The 14,086-nt window shown below is 54.4% G+C and overlaps 1 protein-coding gene across 1 annotated transcript in view; it reads right to left on the bottom strand.

Annotated features, from left to right (window-relative positions):
• Positions 1-204: 204 nt before the first annotated feature.
• TMEM132E (transmembrane protein 132E) overlaps positions 205-14,086 on the bottom strand; it is a 54,392-nt gene continuing 40,510 nt past the window's right edge. Inside the window, exons 2-9 of the mRNA XM_012809728.2 lie at positions 11,204-12,134; positions 9,596-9,742; positions 9,100-9,292; positions 8,067-8,210; positions 5,537-5,742; positions 3,125-3,413; positions 1,927-2,118; positions 205-1,354 (exon numbers count right to left, since the gene is read on the bottom strand). Of these exons, the coding sequence (XP_012665182.1) occupies positions 308-1,354; positions 1,927-2,118; positions 3,125-3,413; positions 5,537-5,742; positions 8,067-8,210; positions 9,100-9,292; positions 9,596-9,742; positions 11,204-12,134 (3,149 nt within the window). The 3' untranslated portion in view covers positions 205-307. The remainder of the gene's footprint in view (positions 1,355-1,926; positions 2,119-3,124; positions 3,414-5,536; positions 5,743-8,066; positions 8,211-9,099; positions 9,293-9,595; positions 9,743-11,203; positions 12,135-14,086) is intronic.

The raw sequence follows: 14,086 nt of genomic DNA, 5'->3' as shown, positions 1-14,086 counted from the left end.
GGGCAAGGTTTGCCTAAGATTTGAGGAGGTTTGGAAAGGATAGAAGGAAGGCTGGGATCTTTCCTCCTCCCTGCAAGCCACTGGAGGAGAGCCCTCCACCTGCAGGGGGCAGAGGAGGGCGACGGTATAGGGGGCGGGAGGAGCGGACACGCAGGTGCCTGCCTGCACTGAGTGGCACTGAGCTAAGCGGCAGCGGGCGGAGTATAAAATCAGTTAGCCGTCCCGAGTCAGTGAGAGCTGAGGGTCCCGGCTGCGTCCCACCCAGAGCAGACCTGTGGGGGCATTCCCGCCACCCCAGATGGCGCCTCTAGGCAATCTCTTTGATTCTGCGCATGTAATTGTGCAGGTCCGGGGGTGGAGTGGGCCGCGTGGTGCCCGCCACATCGGGGCAGCCCCAACCCAGTTCCTCTTCGTCCTCCTCCTCCTCTTCCCCAGCGGGCACTGAGTCATAGGCCAGATCCTCTGAGGGCAGCGTGGTGAAAGTGGTGAACTTGACCCGCTTGCGCTTGGAGGTGGGCGAGCTGGCGGGGTCCTCGGCCTGGTCCCGGGCCGAGCCGCCCGAGGAGCCATCACCCCGGCCGTGCACCTGGCTCTGGACGCTGGTCTGGGAGCTGCCGCTGCTCTGGTGGTCTCCGTGACAGCAGGCGGGCACCGTCTCCAGCGGGTTGCCAGTGGGTGGTGAGAGCTCCCCTTGCACCCGCAACGGCTGCCCATTGCCCAGGAACACCCAGTGGTGGGAGTGGTCCATGCTGGTCTGGCCCTCGGGCGGGATCCGCTTATGCCGGTAGCGCAGTACGAAGACGATGCAGTTGATGAGGAAGACGAGGATGGCAAGGCAGAAGACGCCCAGCAGCGCGTACATGCCGATCTCCAGGTCGGTCAGCCCCCGTGGCATCTGCAGGAAGCCGGTGGGCAGCGGCAGGAAGTCTTCTGTGGGCGGCGCAGGGGGGCTGGCGGTGCCTAGGCCCGGGGCTTCCGGGGCCGGTGCTGCGGAGCCAGCTCCTCGGGCCTCGTCCTCGCCCCCACCAGGCCCTGGCTGGCTGGGACCCGGGTAGTCGTAAGTAGGGTCCTCCTCGTCCCGCCCAAAGTGCACCCGCAGGCCCACGGGGGTCGTGGCCAGCACACTCTTGCGCTTGGTTTTCTGGCAGTTCTCAGCAATGGTTAGCTCTGCCCGGAGCAGCTCCCCTGCCCCCTCTGCCTCCGCCACCACCAGTGGGAAGGCCCGATCCTGTGTCACAGTGGCCACTCGCTCATCCAGGCTGCTCACCAGCAGCCCGTAGTCCCGGGGGCTGTAGAGGGAGAGTGGAGCTGTGGTGCCATCACTATAGGAGAGCCAGAGGCTCAAGAGGGCTTCCTGGAGGAGGAGAAAGGGTCAGACATCAGCTAGCGGATCAGCTGGCTTCCCTTTGTTCCTATGTGAACAAAACCTTCTAAGACTTGCCTTTCCTTCATATGAGAAAGCAGGGCTGAAAGAGAAGCAATTGCCCTGGGGTCATGAAGCAAGTCAGGACAGAGGGCTGCTGGTCCTGACTCCTGGCTGAGTGATCGATGCCCATTTCATCACTTCTCAGGGCCTCCCACCTGTCACGTATCTACCCTCGTTCTGTGGTCAGTGTCCATGGTGTGTTGTTGGGGATCCACAGATGGATGGGGGTACTTCCTGGGGATGGGGCCTTATGTGATTCCAGGAGGGACACCCTCAGCAGGAGTGTCTCAGGTGGCAAGGACAGCAAGCATGACCTTGCCCAGATCCCCCTGTGCACAGTGAAGCCCTGGAGAGGGACAGGTTTATGGGGCATAGAGGGTGGACATATCCTCCATTATCTAAAGCCTTAATTTGGGACTTGTGTAATGCAAGGGCAAGAGCCCCCAAGTCCTCCTTCTACACCCCAGACTCCTTGGCTGGTGGGCTGGGCCGTCAGTTACCTGCTTGAGGAAGCTGAGTGTCTGCTGGGCAGCTGTGGTGGCCAGGATGGTGTGGCTGCTCCCGGGGCTGGGCCGCAGGGAGAGGGCCAGGCTGGCCACCACCTGGGCCTGTAGCTGAGTGATGCTGACCTTCTCCTCGGTCACCGTCAGCAGCGTCTCCCCAAGCACAGCCTCTGTCAGTGGGGACACAACCTGAGACAAAGTGGGGCAGAGGTGGGAGAGAGCCAGGACAGTAGCACCCTGCATGCAAGATTCTTAGCCAGGGAGGAAGCCCAGCACTGCTCTAAGAGGAGCCCAGAGGGGTAGGAGGTGATGGGAGGCAAGACCTCAGCTCTGCCTTTGGTCGGCAATCAGGAACCAGGGTCCAGAGGTTATGAGAGGGCAAGGCAAGAAGGCAGAGGAGGGAGGTGGGCTGACTGTGAGGAAATCTGCCTTGGATAATAGTGAATGATGGGCAACCCCCATTGTCATGGAGGGGACTGTGGCAAACAGGAGAACTCATGCTCCTGTGAAGGGGGCACCAGTATGGACTCCAACTATTGCTGCCTGGTGGGAATGCAGGCTCAGTGTTGCTAGGTTATTTTTTAAATTTTTATTTACTTATTATTTTTGAGACAGAGTCTTACTCTGTTGCCCTAGGTAAAATGTTGTGGTGTCATTATAGCTCACAGCAACCTCTAACTCTTGGGTTCAAGTAGTCCTCTTGCCTCAGCCTCCTGAGTAGCTGGGGCATGAGGCCACTGCACCTGGCTGCCAGATTTATTTTTTGTAAAACCAGAAATCTAGACTTTTTAAAATTGAGAAACCTCCTAATTTTGAATCAATCATTTTATAAGCAAAATATGTTTGTAGACAGATTACAGTCTATGGGTCACTACTTAAAATTTCTTAGGTGGATGATTTCTACTCAGACACTGAATTGTCCGGGCAGAAATAAATCAGGGAAAGTTAAAGTTGAGTTTCTAGATTCCTGAACTTGCCTTCTTGGCCTGTAGCTTCACTAACTCCCACCTGTCCCCTTCTGTTGACAAGGGGTGGTTTTTGATGGTAGAATTTCAGAGAGGGAAAGGTGGGGAAGCATGTTGTGGGGGCCAGCTGCGTTGCTTCCTGTGGCTGAGGTTCTAGGGACACCTGAGTTCTCCATCCACAGGTAAACAAGGCCCCTAACCTTGGCCCTCTGGACACAGCCCATGCCTACCTTAAAGGGAGTGGTGCCTGGCTCCAGGCCTGCCAGTGTGCTGCTGTCCACCATGTGTGCCACTCGGGGGTCACCCACCCGCATGAAGTCACTGACTAGATCAGTGACCTCCACCAGCCAGTCGGGGCCCAGCATGGTGACCACCTGGTCGGTGCCCTCAGATGATGTCGTGTGGAACTGGGTGAAGACCTGGAGGGTGGCATGCTGGTATTGCAGGGTGCAGCCGCGGGTTGGGCTCTGCCGCCGCTCTTCCTCCTCCTCCTCCTCATCCTCACTCTCCCGGGCTGACCTGGGGTGGGAATGTACCGGTAGTCAGGGCTGGCCCCATGGAAGCCCCACCCCCTTGCCCTGTGGCTCCTCCCTGCTCCCTGTGGCTGGGAGCTCTGCAGCCAGCCAGCCTCTTCTCCAGCTCACGCTTCCTTCTCTAAGTTTAGAACCAGCAGTCCCTGCCTTTCCTCTCTTCAAAAGTTACCTCCTTGAGCCTCCCTTGTCCCTCACTACCTCTGTTTGGCTTAACCCCTGCCTAGGAATAGCTGGCGTCAAACGCTAATAACTGTCACCTCTTCTTCAACACTAAGCATGTGCCTGGCACCGTTCTAAGCTCTAAACTGGAGCAAAGACTGCCAGGAAGTTTAGCTGAGTTGTGTCCTGCAGTTGTGTGGAAAGCATAACCTGTAAGTGATAAACTTGGCTATTTAGTTGAGGAGATACTCAAGCAATGTGTGGAAAGTGCAGCCTGGTTTCCTTTTGTTGCTGTTAGTAAAATGTGAGGGGAGAAACATAAATTACTAAACTGTTAAGCAAAAGGGAACCTGAACTTGATGATTTGGGAAATTCTCAGGTTATGCAAATTGCAAAAGATGCTAAAATCAGGAGGAAATTCATTGCCAGGAAGGCATGCTCTGGAGGGAAGGTCCAAATTTCTCTGTGTTTTGTGCTTTGTTAGTGTTCCGGAAAGATCAAATAACCACAATGTTCACTCACACAGAGGGCTCTGTTACTTACATTGTCTAACTTAATCCTCACAACAATTCTATGAAGTATGTGTTATTGGCTCATATCACAGATGAGGAAGCTGAGGCACAGTAAGGTTGTATAAGTAGCCCCAAGTTCACATGGCTATTAAACAGCAGAGTCAGCATCCATCCCAGGCTGTCTGGCTTCAGAATTCATTTACATCCTTACTACTCAAAGCAGGATCACTATCCCGGGGAGCTGGCCAGAAATGTAGCATCACAGGATTTACCCCAGGTCCCCTCAGTCGGAGTCTGCATTTTAACAGGATCCCTCGGTGACTCATGTACACATGACGGTTTGAGCGGCTCTGGCCTCCACTACCTTGCTCTTCCAAATCTCTGCTCAGCTGAACTCAGCCCAAGTCTCCCTTGGCCGCCTGTTTTTCTCACCACCTGCTTCTCTCCAACCCTACCCCTTCCTGCTCTTCGCTGCCTGCTGCTTTCCCTCTCTCTTCCCTATGGGGCTTTTCTCTCCTGCAGCTCTAAGTGGGTGAGTGGAATGCAGTGAGTACACATGTATATGGCCCGTCCAAGAGCACTCAGTGTGTGAGCTTGCACCCCTACAGGGAAGCTTAGGGGTGAGTCCCTGTGTGCCTATGCTCAGCACTCACCAGTGTGCCCTTGGTATGCCCAGGCTGGAACATGGGTGTACACGTGTGTGTGCTCCTGTGTTAGTGCATCTGCTCCATTCTATCTGCCTGACTACTCTCTCACTCTGCCTCCTCCATCAACTCCTTTCTGCTGTCCTTTAAAAACTTGGCTCACGCCTGTAATCCTAGCACTCTGGGAGGCTGAGGCGGGTGGATCGCCTGAACTCAGGAGAACAGCCTGAGCAAGAGTGAGACGTCTCTAAAACTAGCTGGACATTATGGCAGGTACCTGTAGTCCCATCTACTTAGGAGGCTGAGACAAGAGAATTGCTTGAGCCTGAGAGTTTGAGGTTACTGTGAGCTAGAATGCCATGGTACTCTACCAAGGGCAGCAAAGTGAGACTCTATCTCAAAAAAAAAAAAGACTTAGCTTAAGAGTCACTTCTTCCAGGAAGCCTACCATGACTCTTGGAGGAAGAGGGGATTTTCTTCTTGTGCCCCTTGATTGTCTGCACACAGGGCTTCCCATCATGCACTGACACTCTGTGCCATGTACGTGGCTCCCCCCAACTCCAACTGGACTGAGAGTTTGGCTGGGTCAGGTACTGGCCGCCCTCACCCCACCTCTTAAATACTTGGTAGTGTCTGGCACATAGTAGCTGCTCAATGAAAGTTTGTTGATTACATAACTGACCTACAGACTGTATATCCCTAGGGCCTTATACACACATGCAGATCAGACTGTGTGCCACAACAGTGTCCACCCATGAGTATCCCAAATATTTCCTGTGTGTTAGGGGCTGTACCTCCGGTCAGGGAGGATAGGTACCCTCCAGCCCTTCACTTGGCTGAGGCGGGCATCTGAGAGCTCAATGTGCAAGGGCAGCTTGGGGACCCAGACTGTCATTTCCAGCGGGGCATTGAGGACATCATAGCGGAAGGTGACCCTGGCGTTCATGGACCCGCGAGACTCCTTTCCGCTCACAAACACGTAGTCGCAGCTGCTGGATACCTGAGGGAAGGGAGGAACAGTTGGCAGCCCTCGCCCCACAGGTCTTCCCGTGAGGCAGGGGAAGAGGCCAGGTGGGAGGAGAGGCCTGCTAGCTCCCATTCTGGCTTCTGCTCTCTCTGCAGAGATCACCCTTTAGTCCCCATTGGGGGAGGTTCTGTTACCTGGCAAGGAGCCAAAGGACCAATATTTTTATAAGTGCTGTTTCCACTGGCCAGAACCACACCTTGGAGGGGGACCCAGCATGAGGGGCCTCTCAGGGCAGGTTTTCCTCTCTCAGGATGACTGGAACCAGGTGTTTGGCAAGTGTGGACAGAAGAGGACATGAAGTGCTGGACTAGACAGGAAAGAAGCCTCAGTGGAAGAGATGGGGTGAGGGCGGACCTGGTCCACCACGGCCCACTGGCATGCTGGTGCAGCTGGTGAGGGGGCTGTTCTAGGGGAGGGATGGGAGAGGAAATCTCAGGACCAGAGAACCCCAAGCACAGGTGGGTGGATGGCTGCCACCAATGGATGTGGCTTTTGTAAAAGCATGCCCACCTGGATACCAACTCACATTCTTAGAGGTTCCCTGGATAGAAACCACATGGTTGCGAAGTACATCTTCGTGGGCACCTGTGGCCATTCACAGAGGTGTCACTGCCAGTACTTCAGGGCAGATGCAGATGGGTGTGTGTGTTATATGTGCCCACACGCACACCTGGCACACCTGGAGCAGATCCAATGTGCATATGCACCTAGCTGCACCTGCCAGTGCACGGGTGCCTGGTGTGTCTGAGGGAGGCCTGCTGTGCAGAAGTGGCTGATGATGCCCTGAAGGCTCTGTGGGTTAGGAGAGAGGCTGGGACCATGGCTCGTCCCTAGAGATGAGTCCTTGGACTTCCCCAAACTCTGCCAGTTCTCTTCAGCACCTCAGAGTAGTGGGTGGAGGGATGTGGAGACAGTAGCCCTGCCAGAAATGCTCAGTTCCCACTTAAGAAAGCAGAGAATTCCATCTGGAGGCCCACAAATTCCATTTACAACGTGGCAAACTCCATAAAGAACCTGAGTGTATTTTGCCGAGATTTGTAACCAATCCCATTTAGAATCTTTGCTAATTCCCCTTCACCATCATGATTATTTTGTTCTGGTCTGGTCTGGGGCAGAAAAGGTGCTGGTGACACCCTTCAGAGCAAGCTTGTTCTACCTGTCCCAGCCTGCTGACAGTAGAGAGCCCCACGGACCTTGGTAAGGCTTCTCTGAAGGAGGTGAAGGGTGTGCTGGGCCATCTGCTTTGGCTCCTTGAAGGGCCATCTTTCCTTAGATCAGGGATGGGTGAGGTGAGCCCCAGCACCTCCAGATCTGAGGGACCCACAGGTAGAACATAGAGAGAGAGAACAGTTCAGGGAGCCAGGTGAGAGGGGGGGGATACCTGCATCCCCACTGCCAACTGAATAGTTGACAGGAACAGGAAGTCAATCTGTTTGTCGAGTCATCTGATTTTGGCACCTGCTGGAGGCTGGCACAGCAGATGGTCTGCCAAGCCCACAGGTACCAGGACATCTCCTGTCACTGCCTACTCCACTTCTTTCTCTCTTGAGCTTGCCTCTGACTGCTGTCCAAAGCCAGGGGAAAGAGCCTGGACTGGGCAGGGAGGAAGCTGCAGCTCTGGAGCACCTCTGGGGAGGTGGCAATGTGGCCACTGAGTCAGACAGATGTCCTGCGTGCTGGGCTGTGGGGGACCTGGGACAAGAGCAGTTCCTGGCTGGGAGGGGCCTACAGCAGCATGTGTGCTGCTAGTGGGGCCAGCAGTGTACAAGCTTCACTCAGGCCTGACTCACATGTTTCTGGGGGTCCCTCCCTGGCTCCACCTTTTTCCTGTGACCACCCACACTGGCGTCAGGGCAGATCTTTGAGGGGCCCACTCCCCACACCTGGCCCCTGTTGCCTTGCCCCATGTCTGTCACACACCAGGGCTCAAAAATGACTTGCTGGGTTGAGTTGAGGTTGTCAGCATTGCCTTTTCCCCTCTGGCCTGGCAGACAGTCTCTTTCTTATTCCTACAGGAAGCCCTCTAGGACTGGCCAGAGCAGGACCAGAGGCCAAGAAAGGTAGCACCATAGAAGCCAAGAGAGACTTGGGAATGAGTATTTCAGAAAGGTGTGGTGAAGCTTAGGAGGAGGAAAGCCTATGCTGTGGGAGGAAAAGGGAGGGACCTCCACTGTAGCAGGGTGACCCCCGGGCACAGGGATGTGTGAGAGCAGTCCAAAGATGGGTAAGAGTCAGCCGCCTGGACTCTGGTTGGAGGTTCTGCTCTCCTGAAGGCCCCCACCTCCAGGAAGCCTCACCTTAATGATGTCCTCGTTGTCAGACTCGCATTCCACCAGGGCAGAGACATCTAGGACCAGGCCAGTCACCTCGATGGCAATGACCTTGACCGGGATGGCCACTGTCCGGCCAGTTAGGATGGCTGTGTTGATGATCTCTGTGTCCTACAGGGAGGAGGAGAGGGTGAGGGGGCTCGGCCTATGGCCCCTTCACTTCTGAGGCACACCAGCCAAGGCCCTGGCTGCTCAGATACCTGTTCTTCCCCTGGGGATACTGGCACGTGTGTTCAGTGATCTCACCCACCTGGCCTCATGCTCCTTCTGAGATGGTCCGCTCACTCGGCTTTCAGAACCTCAGAGCCCACCTCCCTCTGCTGCCAGGCCACAGCCCTTCCCCAGGCCCCTGCCTTCTCCTCTCAAGCAGCTTCCATGCTCTTCAGGACACGCACAGTAACATCCAACACATTCACGTGGCCCAGGGTTGGTCCCAGTCACCCTGGCTGGTCCCAGACGATCATTCTAGTGTTGTTACCCCACTATACTCTTGCTTTCTTTTGTGCAGTTTTTGGCCGGGGCTGGGTTTGAACCCGCCACCTCTAGCATATGGGACCGGCATCCTACTCCTCTGAGCCACAGGCACCGCCCCTATATTCTTTCTTTCTAAACCCACTGCTTCCTTGAACAAATCACTCACATTCCCACTGCTCCTTTGCTCACGTGACCCCCTGCCTAGGGCACTCCCCTCGTCTCTGAGAACCCTTCTTCCCATGTGACCTTCAAGACTCAACTGCATGGCCACCCCCCTCTGCAAACTTCACAACTGGCTGTCCATGTAATTTTTCCCACCTCTGCCTCCTTCGGCTTCTGCTGTTCTCCAGGCACCAGGTGCAGAGCACCCCCTGCTTCCTGTGACTGCACACATTTACACCTGGGTGCAGGAGGCAGGCGTGCGCACACGCACACACACATCATCTATACATACTCCCAGCTGTGCACATCTGCCACATGCATGCATAGACACAGGCATCCATGGCCCAGTGACCCGTCCACTCACCATGGCCAGGGGCAGGATGGCCTGCACATCCCGCTGAATGACTGTCAACTCAGTGACCGCCCGCTCCAGGTCAGGCAGGGCACCATGGCCACGGTAGTCGATGTGCCACATGATCCTCCGCTTGACTGACTGGCTGGTGAAATTCTCCATCTCAAAGTCCAGCTGCAATATTTCCAAGGGCCCCTGGCCCTCCCTGCCAGGGTTGAGAAAGGAAGGAGAGCAGAGGAGGAAGGGCTGGGAGCAGCTCAGGAGCTCAGAATCCCTCAGTGAGGACATGAGTCCTCCTTGGTCCCTGCTTACCGGGGCCCTCTGAGCCTTCTCTAGCCCACCTGATATGCTTCAGCCCCAGGATCATGCCAAAGGGCCCAAACCCCAGAGTCCCCATCAACCAAGTCTTAGCCCTCGGCAAGCCCAGCCTCTTCTATCAAGAATTTCCCCCCATCCCACAGGTGGCTGCCCTGAAAAGGGGTGGGTGGATGCACCACCTCGGGCTCACCAAGGGGGCAGGGGGGTACCCTGAGCCCAGGCCACGTCCACGGTGGCTGTTGAGTGCTTTGCCCCAGTCAGCAGCTCCGAGGTCACATGCCACTGGCCACTCCGTGACTTGGTGCCTAGAAGGGTCACTCCCTTCTTGGCCTTCACCCTGGGACAAAGTGAGAGGAAGAAGAGGGAGAGGATCAGACTAGGGCCCAAAGGCTTCCAACCTGGCCACCACCCCTAGGCTGGGCTTGTTATGGGGGAGTGGACGAGCTAAGTTACCCTGAGTCCTACAGTCAATGTTGAGACTGATTTGAGTTGTGGTTAAAACCTCTGACCCTCAGTGGAGGCTGTAATTCCTTCTACCGTATCCCTGCCCAGTCTTTGCCTGATTTCTGCTTATATACCTTAGTGAGACTTATTACTTCTGTATATATCACATTCCTTTTTCAGAAAGCCCATCTTCCCTGTATTTAGCTGAAATATTACAGCCATGGGTTCTGCTGGGGCAAGAGAGAACATTTCTCCTCCACCTTAATTGTAATGTTCTTCAGAGAACTGGAGGGGTGTGTAGGTGTTTTCTGAGTCTTCTTTTCTCTAGTTCCTCTAATTATTTTTTTGCCATTGTTACAATCACTTCATAGCCTAATCCCCCACCTCTGCAAAACTATGAACACACAAGGTGTAATGTCCTACACTAAATATAACACTTCAGCTGCACTCAATTATAATTAACACTAACTAAAGCAGGATGATCATCACCTCCCTAATTCTATAAGCTCAACTCCCATTAATGTAGCCCAAGATCTCTGATGACTGACTTAGTTCATATCCACATTCAGGTATCAACCACTAACTCAAGTATGATCCTGTCTCGGAATATTTGAACTTGCAGGTAGTACACTCAGGAGAAATGGCAATACTTTAAGAAGATGTAGGCTAATATAAGTTCCAGGTCCCATGCATCGTGCCTGGGAATACATTTTGGCGGAGTCTTTCCTATGTCCTACGGAATCACCGAAAATACCTCAAACCATGGATTCCTATTGTGAAGTATCATTATGTTTTGTGGGGATGTGATCCCATTTAAGGCATTTTTGAATTTGTGAACTATGTCCTTGTCAAGGTGTAGAAAGAGCTGGGATCCCTAAAAATTTTTCTCCCAACTCTAGGATCGGGGAAAATGTCCCAACACACACACATACACACACACACACACTCCTCTTCATCTTTTGGCTCCCAGCCAAGCAACTAATCTCTGATTTCTATTTGGCCTTGGTCTTCTCATCTGCAAAATGGGAGAGTTGCACCAGTTTGTGTTTAAAGGGCCTTCCAGACCCAATTCTGTCATTCTAGACATCCATGCTTGTAAAAAACTGACATTTCCTCTTTACAAGGATGCCATTTCAATGAGATCTGGAAGTAAGGGCAGGAATGTTCGTTGCCATTAGGCAGATAAGAACACCGAAGCTCAAATAACTGAGGTGTCTTCCCAGGGTGCTCAACTGATAAATGGAGGAGCTGGGGTTAGATGCTGGGTGGGGATCCAGGTGGGAGGACCCCTCCCCTAAGAGTCAGGCATGTACTTTATCTGGGAAGATAAGCTAGACCCCTGACTGGTGACTACCTGAGTGTGAAATGTTCCAGGCTGGGGCTGGAGGGCGAGGAGGAGTTGGGGGCCAGGTACAGGAGGATGCTGAGCACCTCCCCGGGCTTGAGGGGTCTGTCGGGCAGGCGGATCATCAGGTTGCTGTCCAGCCTGTGCTCCTGCAGGGTCCTCCTGGGGGGCGGGCGGAACAGGCTGATGCTCCCGATGCGCAAGAGGGGGTGCTGCGTAGGGCTCTCTGCCCGGGCGCCCCCGCCTGGCCCGAACCCCCGACGAGAGCCCCCGCAGCCTCCGGAGGCATCCGGGGCGTGCAGCGTGTAGTAAAGCTCCGCCTGCTGGCTCTCCCCGGCAGCCTCGGGCTCCAGTCCGTCCGGAGACTTGCGACGGGCCGCGGGCGGTGCAGCAGGGGCCGGGGGACCGAACCAGGCCAGGGGCAGCTCAGCCCGCACGAGACATGTGGCCAGGCCCCCGCTGAGGCGGCAGGAGCTCTTGACCTCCCGCGCATCCCGGAAGGCGTGCAGGCGGACACAGGGCAGCCGCTCGGTGACGCCGAAGTCATCCCAGTCCCGGCCGGCCACATAGAACAGCACCTGGGCCACGGGCTGCGAGGCAGGCACGCGGGCGCGGACGATGAAGGCCCGCACCTTCCAGTTGACTGTCAAGCGCTCGGGGATGTCCAGGGTGCTGGACGGCTGCAGGAGCTCCCGCGCCACCACCTGGCTGGTGCTGAAGGGCCCCAGGGAGACATTGAGGACTGGCAGCTCCTTGGTCTGGAACACCACGAAGGGCTCGGAGCGCTGCAGGGAGCCGTTGGTGACTGCAGGTGACGGAGGCCGCGCCTCCCGCAGGAAGAAGGCCAGCCTCGTGTGTGACAGGCGGTAGCTGACCGGCAGCACTGGGCTGGCTTGCAGTCCGGGTGGGCTGGGGCTGGCGGGGTGGGAGCGGCTGGAGGCTGCAGACAGAGGAAAGAGGAGGCCAGAGGGTGAGAAAGGCTGCAGGAGGACCCCAGGGCATCCCAGCTCCACTCCTCCCACTCCCACAAAAGGGCCATCCACTGAGCAAGCTGCCAGGTCTCCGCCTGGTTCTCTGTCCTTGGGTGGGCCCCTGGGCCAGGCTGCCTGTGGGCCCTAAAACTCCCCACCTCTGTTTGTGTGTTGATTACCCTCCTGCCATAGCTTCATTTCCTTATCTGTGACATAGGGGTAAAGCTAATCCCATCACAAAACCTTGTGAAGCTTCAGCTTGATCCTCCAGTGTCTTCACCTATAAAATGAGTATAAAAATGGTTTCCGCCTCAAAGTGCCATTGTGAGGACTTTCAAAGCCCTGTGCACAAAGGGCTGAGAGTGGGCTCTGGTGCCGAGAAAAGTTAGCTCTCACTCTGATCGTGGCACCCCTGCACGGCGCTCAGTGCTGGACAAGCGTTAGCTTATTTGATCCACGGATCAATCCTCTGAGGTGGGTATTACTGTGATCTCCATTGACTCAACCAGTTTTCTATCAATAACTTCCTTTTTGAGTGCCTAGTCTCACATCTTATAGATAAAGGAACTAAGATGGAGGACACTTAAGTAACTTACCCAAGTCACGTGGGCAAAGGGGGCCAGTAGCTGGATTCCAGCCTGGGGCTACCTGACTCCGAATCCATGCCCTTTACTACTACAGGGCCCTTAGGAGCAGGCCTCTCCTCCTGCTCCCTCTCACTACATACTGTAGAAACAGGAAATTTATCCTCAGTTTCCCATACCTAAATATGGGCCTTCTTCTTCCTTGGGCTCCCACACCCCACCCATCCAGGAAGCTTGGTTCCAGCAACTCCATCTCGGACTGTCCCCTGTCCACCATCCCTAGGCCCCTGCCCCAGTTCTGCCCTTAGTCCTGTCACTATGACAACCTAACTCTGGCCAACTGGGTTTCCCCTTGGCCCTTCTCTGGCATTACGCCCCCCCCCCACACACACACATAGTAGCTAGAGTAGTCTTTCTCCTGGATAAAAATTGGACCTGTTGCCCCCTGACCCTCAGCTTCAAACTTGTTGGATACTGTCAAGGAACGAGAAGGACCCATGATGGAGGTTCAAGGTTTGAGGTTTAAGATCCTATTCTGGATCTTCCTATGAACCTCTCCCTGAGTCATGATCCTCCCTGAGTTTAAAATCAGGACAATAGTTAAGAATAATGCTGGTCTCAAAGGATGCTGTATTGCCCTTTGCTTTGTTTTTGAGAATCAAACAAGAAAGCATTCTATAAATTGTACAATACAACATGTTCCCTAAAATCCAAATTCACTTTGCAACTGAGTGCGGCATCTGGGCCCTCTACATATGGCTCTGGGTTTTTTTCTCCTGGGACTCCCCCTCCCAATCCCCCATGGGCAGTGTAAATGGACAGTTCACTGCCATGGTGCTCACCCATGCTGCCTTATCTCCCCTCCTCTGCTCACACTGCACCCTCTGCATTGAAATATCTCCTTTCCTCTGTGCACATTCAAGTCTGAATCTCCCTCTGAGGTCCAGCTCCAACATTACCCCTTCCATGAAGCCCTCCAAGGTGTGCCCTCAACTCCCGAGGATTTCCTCAGAGATTTGTCCTTCTTTAAGGAAACCTCCTATCCCGCCTTGTGTGGGAATTAGTTATCTACAGGGCCTTGCACCAAGCAAGCCATCCACAAATCACAGCCAGTCCACACTGGAGCGATTTTCATGGGCCTCTGTCTCAAAGAAGAGACTCCTAGTCAGTACTAGAATGGTGCTTGCAATTTATGCATATTTATCATTTTACTATTGTCAATTAAACCTTGATAGTTTACTAACATTCACACCAGATTCCTCACAAAGACAGCAAACTAAAATTTTCCTGCTCTTGAGGCTTTGATGTCTATATCCTATTTTTTTTTTTTTTTTTTT

The sequence above is a fragment of the Otolemur garnettii genome, unplaced genomic scaffold (assembly GCF_000181295.1).
Source record: "Otolemur garnettii isolate 467f Iridium unplaced genomic scaffold, OtoGar3 scaffold00112, whole genome shotgun sequence".
In the NCBI taxonomy this organism is placed as follows: Eukaryota; Metazoa; Chordata; class Mammalia; order Primates; family Galagidae; genus Otolemur; species Otolemur garnettii.
The sequence above is the reverse complement of the archived record's forward strand: the minus strand, read 5'-3'. Positions and strand labels throughout refer to the sequence as shown.